Here is a 21,349-nt window from a genome sequence, read left to right on the forward strand (position 1 = left end):
TGATTTTTTGCGAAGACCCTTGAAAAAATGTTTTACATTTAATGAACAGTTCGAATCGTTTGTGTGAGACCCATGATGAGTCCCACAACAAAATTTGTGCACAATTTTTGCATAAATTGTCAGTGTGGTTAGCAGCGCTGTGATTTTTAACCCGTTAGATTTGGTGATGCATTTTAATTACACACCCATTGTAAAATTTATGTCAAGTGTTAAAAGCTTTTGAAATGCTCATTGTAATCAAAAGGACTGTGGATACACCATTTGGTGTACACAAAATGAACACTAGATTATGTGGAAGCCACATCGGGCTTCCACACAAATGGTCTGAGCCGTTCAATTTGTTTAAAACATATTTTAAGAGTCCTCGTAGAAAATCCACTCAGTAAGATATCGATAAGAACTTGATCGGTTCGTTCAATTTTTTGGTAGGGCCTAATACATGAATGATTCAATCAAGCCTTCATCGACATCTGTAAAAGTTAACTTTTCTCCGAACAAGTTTCATTAAAATTTAGACCGTCCAAAACACTTTTGGACGGCCGTGATTGATTGCTACTGTAGAGAAGTTGTTCACGGCTGAGCCATGAATAAGTTTCTCTCTAATATTTATGATAAAGCTGCCTCCTCGTTTGAATACGGTATACCTACTACAAAGTATGCATGTATTAACTAATACTCCTACACGAGATTGCTGAGGAAAAAAAAGAAAAAGAAAAAGAGATATTCCTATGAGATTAACAAATGCCACATAGTTGAATTAGGAGATGATCGACATTCACACTATACTCACATAATATGCTTATACCCTTCCCCTCTCATATCGAAAAGATGGAACATAAACCACATTGATAAGGAAGCGGAAGCAAGAAAACCATTATTCAGTGGTTTCACCACATTGTACATATATATGTATTTACCTAAAACTAGAAAAATCAAACTGTCACACAGGGAATGGAACAACACGAAGGGGCTGAGCCTTTTGTAAAGTAAGGCCAAACTTGTCGTCCATGTCTAACTCCTCTGGCTTAATTCCTCCTTCAAGCTTCCAATCAAACGAGTTTATGAGAGAACCCAACATCAGCGGAACTACCCTTATGGCCAGGGATAACCCGGGGCAAATTCTTCGTCCTGCTCCGAAAGGAATCAGCTCAAAGTCCCTACCTCGGACATCAACATCCAAGTCCAAAAACCTCTCAGGCATAAATGATGTTGGGTTTTCCCATACGCTTGGGTCACGGCCAATAGCCCATGCATTAACTAGCACTTGGGCTCCCTGTGGGACAGTGTAGCCGTAAACTTCAACGTCCGTCTCGACCGTGCGAGGGAGTAGCAATGGAGCAGGCGGGTGTAGCCTCATGCTCTCTTTCACGATTGCTTGCAAGTAAGGAAGTTGTGGGATGTCCGTTTCTTCTATCGGTTTCCCTTTGCCAATAGTTTGTTCAATCTCAGCTTTGGATTTCTCTAAAGTCTCGGGAGTGCGCAATAGCTCCGCCATTGCCCACTCAACTGAGCTCGATGTTGTATCCGTCCCTGCTGCAAATATGTCCTACAACATAATTGGTGTGAATAATAGATATGGTCAAACTTTAAATATATAGTACTCCATCCGTTCTAAATTAATAGTCTCCAGTTTGATCTCTAATGCAACTTTTAAATTGTTAATATCTTTCAAATTATAATGTCTTTAAAGATTTGAAAAACTTTATATAATAGAACTAATTGAGATATATCATATAAGATTTGTTAGGGCTACGGGTCATGGTCTCTCTATGTTAGCAAATTTCAAGACAAAAACGCATATTTATTTGTATTCCCTTTTTATCGAGTTGTATTTTATTTTTTTTTATTTTTAGAGTGTCTGTTTAGGAAATGGAAGGAAATCGAATCTATATCTATAATTGAGAGTGAGTGAATCGAGCTAAAATCAAATGGATTGATTGGGTTATCAACCGGAGCAACCATTCTTAATAAGGCGAAAAATTGGGAGCGGAACAAGTAATTTTAATACCGTCTCTTTTCGGCTGCTAGGGTAAGGGAAAAAAGGGGCAGTCTAAACAATTGCCTTTGTATATAAAAGAAACAATGAAAAGGGAGCAGCTGTGAATGCATGTGGGTTTAAGAAAAACAAAAAGAGGGCAGCAGGAAATAGACTTCCGTGAATGAAGTCTACTTTGTATCTTGGAGTTCCAATGTCCAATTGATTGATCATTGACCATATACGATATCTCCTGAGGTTTCAACATCTTCTTCAACTTATTTGAGAAAAACGCTAAGAAGGATTTCTAGGCAAGTTCAAGTCCTTCGGTGGATTTCCAGGAGGCCAACGGAAGGCTTGTAGATTCAAAGCAGTGGCGGTCAAACATTCAGAGAGGTGTACGTGGATTCGGTAAGAGTGTCTAGGTTTAGATTTAGGTTTTTGGAGTTCAAACTTATCGTAAGAGTTCTTGTAACCTCGTGTTTAGTAGTGTTTGATTCATTTCCATGGTTTTTTCCCGTTTTGGGTTTTCCACGTATATCTTGGAGTTCGTTATTTGTTTGCTTTCAGTTTGTGAGATTGACTTTGTTTATCGCATGGTGAATTGTTGATTGAGATTAAAACATAGCAAATCTTTAAACCTAGAGGATCTAGGAGTTTTCAAGATTCATATTGCATATAAAATTCATTATAGATTGAAAAATAATAATAATTTGAAAAATGTATTGGAGACCAAACCGGACTATTAATTTGGAACGGAGAGAGTATGTATCTGTTTATCGCCACCTCATAATAGTATGAATTTGCGATCTTATGACTGGTTTTTATAAAGTCCAATACCATATCAGCAAAACATAATGTCGAAAAATTTTAATTTTAATTCAGTTTTTATAGTAATTTAAGTCAAATGGTTCATGGAATATGCCTTGGTGAATTGCTAAGATGAAATGACTTAAGGTGGAATTAGTGGAAAGAGGAAAGGGAAGAAGACAAACCAAGCACAGATGCTTGATGTGAGTTCTGTTAATCTCTCCATTCTCTTCACTGATATTGAGCAGATTATCTATCACATCGTTCTCTGCACCACTTTTACCTGATCTTCTCAACTTCAACCGTTCATCAATAAGCCGACCAAACATCTCAAAAGTATTCCCAAAATGACTCTTCAACCGGCGTCTTATTCTCTGTGGATCAATTTTATCAAGGATCGGAAAGTAATCCACCAAATTGGGCTTACCGGCCTCAAGCATGATCTGCCAAATCAAATGCCGGAATTGTTGCACTGAATCTTGAGTTGGGTCGGCCATATCGAAGGAAAATACGGTATTGGATAACAAATTAAGGGATGTTTTGAAGGCTGCGTTGCCTATGTCTACCGCAACGCCTTCTCGGCAACATTTTCCCGCATGCTCAATGAGTTCCTGCACCTTTTGCCGCCGTAAATTTTGACTTGCATCGATTTTGTTACCTGAAAATGGTGGCCAAATGATTGACCAACAAAATTTTGGGTTCATACAAGATACTACAGTATGATTATGAATGCCTTCGTTCAAAATTGGGCCCGCTTTTTCTAATACGTGAGTCATTTCAAGGAGGAAATTTTTTGTTTTCCGAAGAAAGAAGTTTCCTACTTCGTTTAGCTTTCTTTACTAGTTGGCTTGGTAGCTTAGGCCCCATTTGATAACAATCATAGATAGATATTAGCCAAAAAAAATGATAACTCTCATAGAATACTAAGCAGTGAGCATTGCAGTAGAAAGCAAGAGGTTCATTTCGGAAAATAACTACGGAAGATTTAAGGGTAAGTCATTTTCATCCAATTAGTAAGAAATGTTTTACAAGTAAAATGTTTTCCTATCTTTTATACAACCAAACACCGAAAAATAGATAAAATATTTTGCCGGAAAATATTTTATGTCCAAACAAATAGAGCCTAAATTTCAAACATTGCCAATGCCAATATTTGATTTTTCAAATTTTACTTGACATAAAAGGTTTTCCTTCACCAATTTATATATATACTGCGTTTCTCTTTGTGTGTGTACAGTACATATGCATACTTATATATTTGTATACAAGGATATAATTGTTGGGTGCAAAATACTTTAGCTGGATTTTGAGTGAATGACAAAGTGAATTCTTAAAAGGAAGTGGATCCTCTCCGGTCTTAATTAAGTTTTGGACTAGAATAGACGGTTGAAATGTGGACCGTCCAATTTTGCAATTACTGGTTTGGAACCCGCTCAGAAATTCTTCGCGTGAGGAATTGATTTCTTCTCGTACGGAGTCGGTGAGCAGATTTCAATCATTGATTTTTTTCAATATGCAGTCTAGATTAGTACTATTTCCTGCTGTCCACGTTTTAGACCGGAGAGAATCCGATCCACTGGTATAGGAATAGGTGGCTAAAGGAAACAAGATAGTAAGTACTTAATTAAATTTTTTTTTTGGGGTAACAAAACAAGATAAGTAATTGCTAGAGAGAGAGAGGAGTGCACTAAAGAGAGACTAGTAGCTCTTCCAAAAATACATGCATCCGGCCAAGTGGTGCCTCATAGTACAAGGCTACACATTACCTAACAATAAAAGGCCAGTACATGAGAGCGACACTCCAATCAATCACTATCACGCATGCACAGAGATGCATGAATCAAAGCATTGTCGACCTCTGCCATTAACCGATCGACATATTCTTCAACCACATATATTTATTCATTAAAAATTAGCAACTGATAATGCTAAAATCAATATTGTTCATGTGAAAATTAAAAGTGTTCCTTCCAAAAACATTAATTGTAGCTCCTCATAGAATTACTTATTTGCCCTTCTTACATCACTGACTTTTGAACATCAATATTTTTTTTTATTTTAACGAAGTTACCCCTTAAAGCTCTCTTGCTCTATTTTAATCAATCAAATACATGTGGATTGTTTCTCAAAAGAAAAGAAAAGTACATGTTGATTTAAAGGCTGGTTTGGCCTAAAAATAAGCCAGATTAATATTTGTCGCTATTCAAAAAAATTGCACATTTGTTATTTTGGAGTGAATTTTTTTTTATAAATTATTGGTTCATCTATATAAAAGGAATGTAAAAAGTAAAAACTATTATTATAATCTTAAAAAAGTTCATTAAAGACAAAAATAATTCAAGACTTCAGATAAATTTTTTATTTTTTTGTCAGCATATTTTTTATTTTTTTTGAGAGAAACAATATTGGTTTTGGCATTATCAGCTGCCATTATTTATTCTAATAATAATTGTATATCATCATACGCCAATGAAATCCATTTCATCACCTTTGGTGAAATTAATTACTTGTATAATCAAACCCACTTTCACTAAAATGGGGAAAATCTGGGAATGCACGCGAAAAGAGGAGCATACAAATATATATATATATATATATATATATATATATATATATATATATATATACACACATATACGGGACGGTTCAAGAGACACCCAAAAAAACACCTTAAAAAACACCCAAAATCTCAATCTCATAGTTCCCGATCAAATTTTTATGATCCGAACCGTTCAATGTATGCAGAATGTGATTTTAAAGGTGCTCGTGAGAAATTAGCAAAAAAAATGACCGACACACACATTCAGGATCAAGTCAGGAGGTGTGGACCGGAGCTCCGGTCCGCACCTCCCCATTTCTCACATTTACCGATTGAATTTCGATGATCCGAGCCGCTCAATGTGATCACAACGTGATTTTAAGGGTATCCACGTGAAATCAGCAAAAAAAAATGGCCGGAAAGGGCTTGAGCTGAGTAGTTTTTTTTATGAACGTTTCAGAAAAAAATTGCTCAGATCAAGCCCTTCCCAGTCATTTTTTTTGCTGATTTTTCGCAAGTACCCTAAAAATCATGTTCTGAACACATTGAGCGGCTTGGATTATCGAAATTCAATCGGGAAAGGGGAGGTGCGGACGGATGCGGACTTGATCCGGACTGTATATATATATATATATCTCCGAACATACAGATGTAGTTTGGTCATTATTTAGTTTCCATGAGCTAGCACGGGATCGAGATTTCGTCATAGGGCTGAAGGGATCCCAGGACAAATGATTGCTAGCAGCACCCTGCAGCTGGTTCAGGAGGGGATTCCTAATCGGGCGCGATAAGAATCTTTCTCGCAGTACTAGTAAAGAAAAACGGAAGTGCGGTCCTGCACACCGGCTTGAAGAGTCCTTTCCTTTTGAATAACGAATAAGGTAAGCTTCATAACTCCTCCAATTCTGTGAGATTCATACCCTGACGGCCTGGCTTTCATAGTTCCAGACAATGAATGTTCATTTGCAAAATCAAAGATTAGGGATTAAATATGGCCTTAGAGTCTAAGCACGTATTAAACAACACACACGCACACTCGACTTCCATTAATTACCTGAAAATATGTTAGAGTTGAGGGCTTTTCGGAGGCTCCGCCACTGATCTGAAACCGGCAACCAAGCCACGGAGTATTTGTTGTGGCCGTGGGCATGGATAGCGTTGGGGACGGATCTGGTGGAGAAGGCGAGATCCTGCTTTTGGAGGACTTCTCTCGCTAAGGCTGGTGAAGAAATGACCACAACGGTTTTTTGGCCCAGTTTCAAACTCATGATGGGGCCATATAACTTGGCTAACTCGGCCAGGGATTTATGGGGCTTGTCACCCAGTTTTAGAAGGCTTCCGATGACCGGAAGCGGCACCGGCCCTGGTGGAAGTCTTGGGCCTGGTTTGCTGCTTCTTAATATCGAAAGGAGGGTTCGGACCAAAGTGATAGCTAACAAGATATACAGAATTAAGATCAATGAGTCCATGGTTCCCAGCAAAATGGTATTAGAAGGGGGAGTTTTCAAGCAAGTAACTACAGCCAATATATATATATATATATATATATAGGAACAAGGAGTGTTTGCCCCCTGTTTTTGTGAGATAAGAGCATATTCTCTTGGAAATGAGCATGTAACTTAAAAGAGATTAAGTTATGTACGGAGCCTCCGTGCAAATGGTAGTATGCGGGCAACCAATCAACAACTCACACACGGCACGGTGGTCCACCTATTTAATTGCTAGCTAACTCCACTTTAACTCAACCACACTTTATTTGTTTCACTCCAACCAATCGAGAAAACTAAACACGAGATCAGAAACCTTTTTCTGTTATCTTATTGAGCCCATTTTCAATGGGGTCACTCAAAAATTATTTTTAGATTAATTAACAGTTTGAATTATTTGCATGTGTAGAACTCAAAAATAGACTCGTGCCAATTTGTGTATCATCGGTGCACTTCACGGTTCCCATAAGAATTACAATTGTGCTACCCCAACTGCGTGATTCTACTGCTCCATTCACGGTTGTGCCAAAATGGACCCATTTCCCCTTCAATTCTCCTTGGTCCTTGTTTGGTGCTCAATAAATGGGCCGGCATGATGATCGATGATTTTGTAGAGCCCATTTCAGGTTCCGAAAAAATGATTCAAATAGCAAGTTATTCTTATAATATTCTTTTATGGGTTCTTGTACAAAATTATGTCAATCCGATATAAGTAAGAGCTTTTTCAGCACTATAGGAGCCCTACAAATTTTGAACAAGTCCTTATGGATAAGATTGAGATAATTTTTTTTCCAAGAACCCATAAAAAAATATTTTAAGAATAACTTGCGGTTTCGAATATTTTTACCCGAAATAGGCCCCACAAAATCATCAATCAATAATTTAAAATTGAGTGTTTAACAGGTCATTTATTATTTGTCTTACTTGTGTGCGTTAGGTTTTTTTATCAGTTTTATTAGATGCACACGGTAGATTGTAATAATACTCCATATTAATAAATATCTTGCCGTTCCCCAAAAAAAATGTTGGTCGCTTAGATTAACGATTTATGCCGATAAAAAAAATTAGATTAACTATTTGTTGATGATTTTGTGGGTCCCAAAAAATGACTTAAACCGCAAGGGTTATTATTCAAATATTTTTCTATGGGTTCTTGTAAAAAATTATCAAGACCTGCGGTTTTTTATCTCGTTCTAGTTTTCATTTAGTTAGGTGGAACCTTACGAGTTAAAGTGGAGCAATTAACATGTTAAGAAAAAAGAAGAAGAGAGAACCCTATGAACACATTAAGGAATACAATCCCATATCGCTTGAGCACAATCGCATGCATATTGCTTGAGCATGAAATTAATGGCCACTTAATATAATGTTGGGATCCCTCAGTACCGGATCTCCACCTAATAGCTAATTTTTTTGGTTAGATATAAAAGTTTTTACCATTCTTAGAACTTGTCCGACAGTGGTTAGTAGTTTTTTTTTTTTGGTAATAACATTGGTCAATTTGCAATTCGCAATATTGTAATCTCTAAAACTAGTATTTGCATCCGCGGCCTCTTCAATTGCAAATTTGTTTTATGTTTTAACCTGGTGCCAAAACTAGACTTTTGTTGGGGTGCTTGGTTATATTTTGAAGTAAATTGGACAAGAGAGTGGGAAAGGATGAGTGAGAGATGTTATAAGGAGGAGTTGTGAAAGGCTTTTAGTAGATTTTCATTACACAAAATGAGTACAACAAGGCTCTATTTATAGAGCACTTCTACCAACCTACACTTCTCTAGAATTGTCTAGAGATACGCACATGTGCTTGATTTCATGAAAGATCTCCCATCTTCTAGAATCATCTAATTCTACCCATGTGCATAAATACAATTATTACTTCTACTCACTTCTAATACAATTATTACTTCCACACACTTCTAATTATTTTTAACTTAGACACTTATTCTACATTATTCTAGAAGATTACAAATTACATTTTTTTTAACACTCCTCCTTAATTTGTAATCTTCATGATCTCTTGAAATTGAGAGAATTTATCTGCTGCCACTGCTTTGGTCATTATGTCAGCTAGCTGCTCCTTCGTTTTGATGAACTCAAGCTGAATTTCTCCTTTCTGCACTAAGTCTCTGATAAAGTGATGTCGAAGCTCAATGTGCTTTGTCCTGCCATGAAAGACTGGATTTTTGCTCATTGCTATGGCTGACATATTATCGCAGTAGATGACTGCAGGGCCTTCTTCTTTATGCTCCATATCAGAAAGTATTCTTCTGAGCCATACAGCTTCACATGCTGCATCTGTTGCTGCAATATATTCTGCTTCTGCTGAGGACAAGGCAATTGTCTTTTGCTTTTTGGAATTCCAAGATATAATTTTAGTTCCCAAGCAAAATACTTGGCCAGATGTGCTCTTTCGATCGTCAATTGATCCGGCCCAATCACTATCGGTGTAGCCAATAAGCTTGCAGTCATTCTCTTTTGTATACTTGATGCCAAATTTCTTCGTCCCTTGGAGATAACGGAGGATCCGCTTGGTTGCTGCATAGTGTAGTGCTCGGCTCGTGCATAAATCTCGAGATAAGATTTACAGAATACACAATATCAGGCCTTGTATGAGTGAGATAGTTTAGCGATCCAACCAATCTTCGATAGGCCGTAGCATCGACCTTCTCCGCTCCATCATTTAATTGCAACTTCTCATTTAAAGAGAGGGGTGTAGAGACTGGTTTACAGTCGCTCATGCGGAATTTCTTTAATAAGTCTTCAAGATATTTTTCTTGAGAGATAAAAATCTCTCCTTTAGACTGCCTTACTTGAATGCCGAGAAAATATCTCATAAGGCCTAGATCTGTCATCTCATATTCCTTCATCATAGCATTTTTAAATTCATCGAGCATTGCTACATTGGTGCCTGTGTAGATTAAATCATCAACATAAAGGCAAACAATGAGAAAATCTTGCGTACCTCCTTTTTTGACATATAAGGATGGTTCACTTTGGCTTCTTTGAAATCCGCTTTGACAGAAGTACTTGTCAATATTGCTATTCCAAGCTCGCGGTGCTTGCTTCAAGCCGTAGAGGGCCTTCCGAAGTCGATACACTTTGCCTTCTTTTCCTTTGACTGTATAGCCTTGTGGTTGCTCCACGTAAACCTCTTCTTCTAGTTCACCATTGAGAAAAGCAGATTTAACATCGAGCTGATATACGGGAAGCTCGTGATGTGCTGCCAAGGCAAGAACTGTTCTGATGGTCTCCATGCGAGCGACAGGAGCAAATGTTTCATTGAAATCCACTCCAGGCTGCTGTGAGTAGCCTTTTGCTACTAAGCGTGCTTTGTGCTTCTGGATTGATCCATCTTCTTTGTATTTTGTCTTATAGACCCATTTGAGTCCGATTACGTCCTTTCCTTTTGGTAGCTCCACAAGATCCCACGTGTGATTTTTCTCGATAGTTGCAATTTCTTCATTCATTGCTTTTAGCCAAATTTCTTCTTTTGCTGCTTCCTCAAAATTATGTGGTTCACAAGTGAAGAAGGCAAAATCACAAGAATCATATATATCTCGTAAGGAACGTACCTTTCTTATTGGATTGAGATCATCCGACGATGAGCTCTCTGGATTGGTCCGTGGGCTTTGATTTGGACCTGGGTCTGGAGTCAAAGCTTCTTGCTCATGTCCTGCATTATCAGCCTCAAAAAGCTTTGGCTCTTGAAAGGAATTGTCCTCCCACTTCCACGCCGCAGCTTCATCAAATATTACATCTCGAGAAATAGTAAATTTATTTGTGTTTGGATTATAGAGACGATAGCCCTTGGATTCGTCACTATATCCGATGAAAATATATTTCTCCCCTTTTTCGTCAAATTTTTCCCTTTTCTCTGAGGGAACTAATGCATATGCAATGCATCCAAAAATCTTTAGAAAATTTACCTGAGGCTTCTCTTTGCTCCACGCCTCATATGGTGTCTTGTTTCGAACTGCCTTAGTGGGAGAACGGTTGAGGATGAAAACAGCAGTATTGACAGCTTCGGCCCAGAATGTGTTAGGAAGCCCTTTGCCTTTAAGCATGCTCCGTGCCATCTCTGCAATTGTCCGGTTCTTTCGTTCTGCCACTCCATTTTGTTGAGGTGTTTTCCGGATTGTAAGTTGCCTCTTGATTCCTTTTTCCTGGCAATAGTCCATGAATGGAGTGTAGATGAATTCGCCACCACGATCTGTCCGAAGTGTCTTTATTTGTCTTCCGCTTTGTCTCTCCACCAAGGCTTGAAATTTGAGGAATACAGAGAAAGCTTCTGATTTTTTGTCAAGGATGTATAGCCACATCATCCTTGTATAGTCATCAACAAAGAGGAGAAAATATCTTTTTCCACCAAGAGATGGTGTTCTGGTAGGGCCAAAAATATCAGAATGCACCAATTCCAAAGGCGCTTTAGCTCTCCAAGCGAACTTTGGAAATGGTAGTCTATGCATTTTTCCATATATACATCCCTCACAAACTTTATCAATTTTATCAATATTTGGTAGCCCTTTCACCATATTTTTCTCCTTTAGTAATCTCATGCCCTTGTAATTTAAGTGGCCATATCTTAGATGCCACAAATATGAGTCATCAATTTTTTCTCCTTTAAGGGCAAAATTTTCATTAAGTGGCATTATTAACGGAAAAACTTTATTTGGAGTCATTTTGACTGTTGCCACTTTAAAATTTTTCTTTTTGTCAATGATGGTGCACTCATCACTATCAAAGTTAAGTGCATAGCCTTTTTGCAGTAATTGCCCCACGCTTAATAAGTTTTGAGTAAGCCCCGGAACATAAAAGACATCAGAAATTAGTCTTTTGTTACCTCCCTTGGTATAGACGGCAATAACTCCTTTTCCTTCGATATTCTGCAGCTTTCCATCTCCGAGCTTCACTTGTGAAGAAACTTTATCATCCAGCTGCACAAACTTTTTACGATCGCCTGTCATATGATTACTGCATCCACTATCCAAATACCAAATGTTATCTGACTCTTGTTGAGCATTCATGCAAGAGAATAGGTGTTCAGCTTCATTTTCTTCTGAAAAATTAGCTTTGTTTTTTTCTTGATTGAACCAGCAATCTCGATCAGAATGATTAGAAACCTTGCATCTCTTGCATTTTAATCTGCAATCTTTGGATGCATGATTAGATTTTTTGCAAATAATGCAAGAAGAGTTAGAGTTACCGCCATTAGGATTTCTCTGATTGTCGTATCCTTTTCCTTTGTTCCGAGCTTGAAATGCATTTTGGCCTCCCCGTCTTTGTCCGTTCATGCCTCCTCCTCGAGATGAGCCCTTCTCTTGATCTTCTTGATTCTTTCCTCCAAAATTGATTTTGCTTTGAAATGCTTGCTCCAATGATTGATTTGTGAACCTGCTCATTCTTTGTTCATGGGCCTCGAGAGAACTCATTAGTTCATGTCGAGTAAGTTTAGACAAATCCTTGGATTCTTCAATAGCGGCTACAACATGTTCAAACTTTGGAGGCAAACTCCTAAGAACCTTTTCAACGATTCTTTTATCCGGAAGGGTATCTCCATAACTTCGAATTTGATTGATAATTCCAGCAACTCGGGAAAAGAACGTTTGAACGGATTCATTTTCCTTCATTGCTAGATTATCAAAGTCTCTCCAAAGTGTTTGAAGTTTAATGGAGATAACCCTATCATAACCTTGATATTCAATTTTTAATGTCTCCCATGCTTCTTTTGAAGTTTTTGCACCCATAATTCGTGGAAAGATAGATTTGCTTACCCCACGTTGAATGTTGAGGAGGGCCAAAGCATCTCTCTTCTTGTTCTCCTTGAATTTCTTCTTCCTTGCTTCCGTCCAAGTTGCTTCTTCTTCGGCATGTGCCGGTGCCTCGTATCCGCTTTCAACAAGATCCCACAATTCTTGTGAGACAAATAAAGTATGCATTTGGATGCTCCAATAGTCATAGTTCTCTCCCTCAAATATAGGGATGAGATTTTGTGCATAGTTGAAAGTGAAAGAGTTGGTCTCCATGGTGGATGAAAGAAGGACAAGGATGGATCGGTTAAACCTGGCTCTGATACCAAAATTGTTGGGGTGCTTGGTTATATTTTGAAGTAAATTGGACAAGAGAGTGGGAAAGGATGAGTGAGAGATGTTATAAGGAGGAGTTGTGAAAGGCTTTTAGTAGATTTTCATTACACAAAATGAGTACAACAAGGCTCTATTTATAGAGCACTTCTACCAACCTACACTTCTCTAGAATTGTCTAGAGATAAGCACATGTGCTTGATTTCATGAAAGATCTCCCATCTTCTAGAATCATCTAATTCTACCCATGTGCATAAATACAATTATTACTTCTACACACTTCTAATACAATTATTACTTCCACACACTTCTAATTATTTTTAACTTAGACACTTATTCTACATTATTCTAGAAGATTACAAATTACATTTTTTTTTAACAACTTTAGCAGTCTTTTGGGCAACACTGATATCTTGATTGTTGTTGGAAATAATTAATTTTGATTATGCTCTATGACAAAATTGATTTCTCAAAAGCATTGTTAAAATATTTATTGAAATTAGCAAATTAAAGCCCATGGAAAGTATATGTTTTCTAGCAAATCATTTCCAAACTAGTTCTCAGAAAACTTTTCTGTGCCCAAACGTTCTTCAAAGTTAGGGTTCTAGTAAAACATTGAAATTTAGCTTCTTGGCCTGTTTCATTAAATTAGTTTGTTGCCGAAGAAAAGAACTCTTCTAATTTTTATTAAAAAAAATAGATTTTTGGCAATACAGTTTGAGAAATGATAATGCTAGAAAGTGCTTTTGTTTGTGTCAAAACTATAGTGCATAAAAATATTGTACTTTGTGCAATGTACAAAGCTTTTATTTATGCACTACAGTTATGGCACAAAGACACTACAAGAAAAAACACAATTCCCGACTAACAGTTTAGTCGGCAAATATGGCCTATTTAGTCGGCGAAAGGTTTTGCCGACTAAAAAAATTAGTCGCCAACTTTGTCGGTGATGGAGAGTCAGCAAAGGTTTTTGCCGACTAAAAAAAGTTTAGTCGGAAAATATACACTTTAGCCGACTAATTGTTTAGTCGGGGAATGTGCTACCTATTTGCTGACTAATGGTTTAGTCAGGGAATGTGTATACCTATTTACCGACTAATTATTTAGTCGGGAATTGTGTTACCTATTTGCCGACTAATTGTTTAGTCGGAGAATGTGCATACCTATTTACCGACTAATTATTTAGTCGGGAAATGTGTATACAATTCAACAAATGTGTGGCCTATTGGCGACCATTTTGGTAGTCAAGGAATGTGTTTACTCAATTATTGTCCGTACCAATTGGTCAAAATCCCATAATTTTCTACAAAATTTTTCTACATTTTCATTCCCTATAAATTTGAGCTGACGATCATTATATCCACAAAATTGCCAACATAATGTATTTAATAAAAAATAAAATTTCAAGAAATCCAAACTTCCATAAATAGAGGCGTCCACCAAATACTTAGAAAACTTGTATCCAAATTCCTAAAATGCAAAATAACGACACGTCCAACCACGAGGGGGGAAATAAAAAAAAATCCAAGCTCGATAACAAAATGTATCAAAACCCCTAAACTACAAAATACTAAAAAGTTGAACCTCGACAAATGGATAACCTAAAAACATCCAAGCACGTCCACAACTAAAATCCAACTTTGATCTTCATAGTCCATAACCAAATGTAGAACTGCGGGATACTCCATCTGTAAAGGGAAAAAAAGAAAACGAAAAAAAGAACAACTCACCATCAGAATTTATGAACTAGCGTATCCCGTTGTTCAATAGCATGAACACAATGTACGACCAAAAAAAAACTCAAGTCTGAAAATATACAAATAGAGAAAGATGAGTACAAGGAAATAAGTAGAACTCGAGTTGATCAGAAAGGATACAACATTTCATTATGGGACTTGATCCTCTAAACGTGACGTCTGTCATTTTCATGACAAGTAACCAACTTATATCATGGATATTCAAGTACTTCATAGCTCACATGATACTATTTACCTTCATCGATTTGTAATCCCTAAAACTTTATGATGACGTCACCTAGATCAACTTCAGAAGTATGTAGAACACATGTGGAAATTTGGAACAATTAGATGCACAACCAAAAAGCACATACATTGTTGCATAATGCTCAATGACGAAAAATCCATACCTCTGGCCCATTTGCAAGTGAGTGCACCAGAATCTCAATGCTGCCAAAATCCAGTTTCACACATTCTGCAACTTCCTGTGATATATTTTGGAAAACAGAGAGTTGATCATTGAAAACTCATAAGTCAAATGTGAAAATGTCTGGAAGCCAAAAGAAATTCTAGATTCAACTTGACTTGATCATGAGAACATCAACATTGAAACAAATTATCAGACCACTACTAGTGTTAAGGGCAAACAAACAAAAACCATTACTCCCATCAAATTAAGATGCTAAAGGGCTGTACAGTGTATAATCAGATGCTGAAGGGTTGTACAATATATTCGCTATCAGCCAAATCTAGAAGCTATACAATTCTTGTTCTCCTTCAAAAGCCAAATATAAGACATATCAGTATGTCAAGGTGTTCTAGGACTATGAGAGCAGCTTAAATCTTGAACGACCAAAAAAAAAAGACTTAATTAAGCAAGCGGTTGAAATTTATTGTGCAAACCAACAACATATTAAACTCATCCGAACGAGTTCCATCACTTTGGAAGTAATCAGCAATTTACCTTGCAAGATCAAATTCAATTCAAGAATACATAGTTCCACATTCCAATTCTTGGCAATATGAACTCAGAATTATAAACACAATATGGACACCCACATAAAATAAAATAAAAAGCAAAAGTAAAAACAAACCAACAAAGTTGACTTGGGACAGCAAATTGTCACAACCGTACCCTGTCCCAAAAGTTGTTAAAATGATAAGATTATCGTGACCGGCTAGTGGATCTAACCTCCACCAGCGCGAGGCCTCATTACTTCGTCCAAAAGATGCTAAGATTGTAAAAATTTAAAAGCGCGAAAACATTATTGACATAAAAACACCGCCAGAGCCTTAATGATGTAAAAACTTTACAGTATAAAGTGACCTTACGCCAAACAGGGAGTAGTCAATTCCCAACTTTGAATCATCCGTTCTTAAACATAATCATTCTCATAAAATCGTCGTCTTTGAATAAAGAGGTCATAGCATATTTCCATGACATAAAATGAGAGGCATAAATCATGTCATCAAATCATGTTTTCTTGATAACTTGTATACATATCATAACTTTGGGTATATGAAAGACATAACATAATTTACTTGAAAAGTAATATAACCAAGGTAAAGTATCTCACCTTTGACTTCTCGAGAGCTTAAGCAAAAGACTCGATCCTTCTCGTTCTTATTCCTCGGACTGACCTATTTGTCAATCCCTTTGTGTCATGATACGTTCAATAATGAAATTGAAAGACTAGAGGCCTTCTCGATCGTGAATTGGCCAACTGGCTTCAGAAAGGGGTTTGGGCTTAATACATAGGTCTGCCATTCTTAATCAAGTTACCCAGAGAACTAGACTTTGTTTACCAAAGTTATCTGCATTTTTATAGAACCAGTAAGCTCTTACTAATTGAATTTGTAATTGCTTGAAAATTCTTTTAATCTACTGATGTAATTAAACTTAACTACAGGAACCACACTTTATTTACTAATTAGGTGTTTAACAAACTAGTACGTATATACATCCACTGATTCCTCCCTTTTTGATTCACACATACACATCTTAGTAAATAAACGGAAGCCCGCGTACAGAAAAGAAAGAGAGGGAAGAGGAAAGAGGAATTTACCCAAAGGATTTCCGGAACGGCAAGCGGTGGTGCGGCAATATGTACAGTCAAGAGGAAAAAGGTTTGCTTGTTCTCCTAAAATTATGCCGTGCTATCCTTGTGTCCTAAAAACATAAACGGAAGATATTCACTTAACCTTAATCCCTTTTTTTTTTTAAAGCTTACAGATAGTATTCAGTAACCTAATTAGAGTTATAAAAGTGCATTTTAGAAACTGGGCTTCACACAAATGCACACACCATATATGTTGACATGTAGAATTCTAAACTTTTGGTTTTAGACCCTATACATTTACCACTTCGATAGTACTTCAAATTACAGCAAATTATATCCTATTCAGTATAAAGAAGACTCAAGAGGCTTGACTAAGTACCAAGAGGCTTAACAGTCGCAACTCTGAAAGAATCGGGCGTTATCTCAACTAATTGAACATTAATCAAGCCAAAAAGAATCAGGTGAAGAAGGATTGGGAAAACAAAAACAACCATTATCTCTTCTTCACATGAGTGAATAGAAGTTGCATAAAAGTAATAGAATTAACTAACATACCTTTGTCAAACCATTAGCTCTTCACTTAAGTAGAAAAAAGGTTTTCCACTAAAGCCAGCCAAGTTCTTCTACCACAAGGTTTTTAATCATAGGATCTCGTCTTGAAATCGCTGTATTTTTTTACAGTCTAAAACAAGATTAACACAAAGAATCAAGACTGAAATAGACACAAGTTATGGTAAAAATGGAAATATCACGCAGGGATACCAAAAAATAAGCAACGCTACCACATTTGTCTAGCTTGGTACATAGAAAAGCTGCTCATAATTCAAATAACCAACACGCCCTAATTTTGGCCAATCGTTGACTACAAGGCACAAACCCTAACCTGTCCAACCCCTAATCACAAACCCTATATCTGTCCAACCCATTCCCCCTTTCCCAACCCCCATACCGATCTTGAGCCCCTCCTTCCTACATTCGCCACCAGCCTCTTCACGAGCAATAAACCCCAACCCACACCCTAAGTCACCCGAATAAATGTACGAGAGAGAGAGAGAGAGAGAGAGAGAGAGAGAGAGGAGAGGAGAGGAGAGGAGAGGAACGTACCAAGAGGACGGAGAGGGAGATTAGCTAGAGCTAGATCGACGAGGAAGAGGAGGCGCTCTGTTCTTCGTTTGTTCAAGTTGGGAGACGCTAGATGAGATGAGAAGGGCTCTGTTCTTCGTTTTGAGGTTATAAATTTTCAAAGTCTAACACTTTGGTCCCAAACTTTAAAATACTAACACTTTGGTCCCCAATGTAACCATTGGCGACTAAAGTATTGGTCGGTAATGAATAAAAACCCGCCTACATTTTTCGCGAAATTTGAAATTGGCGCAAGATTTTGATCTTCCCAGACAAAAATATCTTTAGTCGGCAATTACTATTAGAGGATTTAGGGAAAATATTTAGTGGGCTCTATTTGCGCAAATATTCCATACAAACTCTAAACTTTATCACCATAGATGCTTTTATAATGCTCGATCTGAATCGTTAGAATTTCACGGCTTACCGAATATAGTATTGCCATCAAAATCAAAGACCACCTGATCGAAAGACTTTTACTGCGTCTAAAAGCATTACACTCTTATAGCACATCATCCGAGCGCCACTTGAGGTCTTTTTGCGTGATCAGAATCATCTATCTTTAATTGATTATGGGTTAGATCATTCTTACCAAGATTAGAGTAGATCATTTTTTGTTAGACAATTGATACAACGAAAAATACTAATTTTCTAATAAGTTAATGTCTCAATAATGGAGTTTTCTTAATTTGATCGATCCACAAATTTACGAGAATGAATAATTCAACAAGTGCAACAAAATCAACGGTCTTGATCAACATGATTGTCTCGCGATTGTGTAACTACTGCAACAAAAAGTGCAACACAAGACTTAGTTGACTATTAATTAGATCAGGAGTATAAATTGTAAAGGTAGTTGACGAGCCATTATTTATAATGCTTGATCTGAACCGTTAGGATTTCACGTCTTACCGATTATAGCATTGTCACCAAAATCGCAGATCATTTGATATCGACGACCTCGTGATCGAAAGTCATTTTATGCTTTCAGAGACGTTTAAGTGTTATACTGCACTAACCGAGCCTCGCATGAGATCTTTTTTGGCAATCAAAACCATTTATCTTTGACGCAATACGAATTAAAATATTCATCATGAAGTTAACCGAATATAGATAAACACTTGATCGGGCAAGATTTTTTTTTTTAAATTTAAGAATTTACGTGTTGATAAAGGGATTTCCTTAACCCAAATGAGCCAAAATTTTATAATAATCTTATAATTAAGAAGAAAAGAAAATGAACAATTTCGATAAGAAAAGTTGCATTGTAATCAATTTAGTTGGAACAAATATTCCTTTCTTGAAGTTTTTTAAGAAGGGCAAAAAAAAAAAAGAAAAGAGATTTACCGACTAAAAAATTATTAGTCGGCTAATATGAATAATTAGTTGGTAAATTGTATTATATTTTTTGATTTTTTAAATTCGTAAAAAAATGATATTTACCGGCTAAAATTATTATTAGTCGGCTAATATCAATAAATACCGACCAAAATAATTAGTCGGGATAATATATTTTTATTTATTGATTTTTTAAATTCATAAAAAAGTGATTTTTACCGACTAAAAACTTATTATTAGTCGGGAAATATAAATAAATACCGACTAAATTAATTAGTCGGTAAATTGTATTATATTTATTTATTTTTAAAATTGGTAAAAATGATTTTTACCGACTAAAACTTATTATTAGTCGGGTAATATAAATAAATACCGACTAAATGATAGTCGGTAAATTGTATTATATTTATTGATTTTTTAAATTCGTAAAAAATGATTTTTACCGACTAAAACTTATTATTAGTCGGGTAATATAAATAAATACTGACTAAATTAATTAGTCGGTAAATTTTATTATATTTATTGATTTTTTAAATTCATAAAAAATGATTTTTACCGACTAAAACTTATTATTAGTCGGGTAATATAAATAAATACCGACTAAATTAATTAGTCGGTAAATTATATTATATTTATTGATTTTTTACATTAGTAAAAAATGATTTTTACCGACTAAAACGTATTATTAGTCGGCTAATATCAATAAATACCGACTAAATATGTTTAGTCGGGAATAATTAACACTTCTACCGACTAATTTATATTTAGTCGGTAATTGGCCATTATTTGGCGACCAAAGATTTTTTAGTCGGCAATTTTAGTCGGGAATTGTGTAATTTGTTGTAGTGAGAAAAACAATTTTAGGCTTTACATTTAATGGTTCACTTCGGTCCAATAGCATCAAATGACACAAAGAAAAACAGTTTTTGGCTTTACATTTAATGGTCCACTTCGGTCCGATAACATCAAATCTGACTTTGGAGCTTGGCAATTAATACTCTCAGATTGTTTCATAAATATCAGTTCACAGAAGATTTTGGACTCAACGTCTATATTTGCGATTAATGAAGATCAAGTTTTCTGCTAGAAGATTTCTGCTCAACGGAAATGTTTTGAACGGTCATTTTCTTCTTTGCCATAAAAAGGAAGTTTCAATTACGGAAGAGAACATTTTTATTTATTTTTGGTACATCGGAATTTCATTCAAAAGACTAGAAACACAGGTTCACAACAGGAGATATAAACAGAATAACCAAACCAGCCTAAAAGGGCCAAAGCATCTAATCTAAAACCCGCCTAACATTTAGGCCTTCTCTGATAAGGAATTCCTCGAGGGAGATGGGGATGTCCACAGCTACAATTAGGTCTTCGTCTTGCTCTGCTCCCATGTGGGCGAGGTGTTCCGCGCACTAATTTGCAGTGCGGTAGACGTGGTTCAACGTCGTATCCATGTGAGTGAGGAGGCCATGCGCTTCGTGAATAACAACACTCTGCGCGTACATGGTTACCCGGTTGCCATCTTTGATTAGATTCACCACCAACATAGCATCTGACTCAATCTGGACATTCCGCAAACTTTTCTCCAAAATGATTTGCAGTCCTTTATATATCCCCCAAAGTTCCGCTTCAAGACTAGATTTGAAGTTAAGCTTTCCGAAGAAACCCAAGATCCAGTCTCCTTTAGCATATCCCTGAATAGGCCTCCAAATCTAGCTTTTCCATTTGATTCATACCAGCATCAACCAGTGTTAAGCTTGATTGTAGGGAGGGCTCCAGTTAGAAGTCTAAGTAGTGATGAGGTCATGTAGGTGAGGGGCTTTAAAAGCTGAATCAATTTCATGAGCATAGTCAAATATTGTCTTGGCACTAACGAGAATATCGTTATCTAGATTATCGAAACTTTTTTTGTTGCGGTCTTTCCAGATTTGCCAAAGAGTGGTGATGAAAAAGGTATGCCAAGGCAATGTAGAACTGCTGCTCACTGAAATTTTAGCCTTAAGACTAGAGGAAAACCGGTCAATTTAAAACCCGGGCGCATGACATGACCATATGGGATAACATTCCAGAGCTCATGGCTTTGGGGCAATCCCAGTGGAGGAATTACATCTAGGACACAGGTCAGAGCTGCAGATATCTCTCCTGGCACGAAGCTTATTGGTTGGAAGTTTGTGGAGAAAAATGAGCCATATGAAAGTTTTAAAT

At 36.6% G+C, this 21,349-nt stretch overlaps 1 protein-coding gene across 1 annotated transcript in view; it reads right to left on the minus strand.

Moving 5' to 3' along the window:
* Nucleotides 1-826: 826 nt before the first annotated feature.
* LOC131336616 (geraniol 8-hydroxylase-like) overlaps nucleotides 827-21,349 on the minus strand; it is a 71,061-nt gene continuing 50,538 nt past the window's right edge. The window contains exons 1-3 of the mRNA XM_058372525.1: nucleotides 6,379-6,913; nucleotides 2,971-3,443; nucleotides 827-1,546 (exon numbers count right to left, since the gene is read on the minus strand). Coding sequence (XP_058228508.1) covers nucleotides 941-1,546; nucleotides 2,971-3,443; nucleotides 6,379-6,793 — 1,494 coding nt within the window. The 5' untranslated portion in view covers nucleotides 6,794-6,913 and the 3' untranslated portion in view covers nucleotides 827-940. Of the gene's footprint in view, nucleotides 1,547-2,970; nucleotides 3,444-6,378 lie in introns of the transcript that reaches the window.

This window comes from Rhododendron vialii, chromosome 8a (assembly GCF_030253575.1).
Source record: "Rhododendron vialii isolate Sample 1 chromosome 8a, ASM3025357v1".
Lineage (NCBI taxonomy): Eukaryota > Viridiplantae > Streptophyta > Magnoliopsida > Ericales > Ericaceae > Rhododendron > Rhododendron vialii.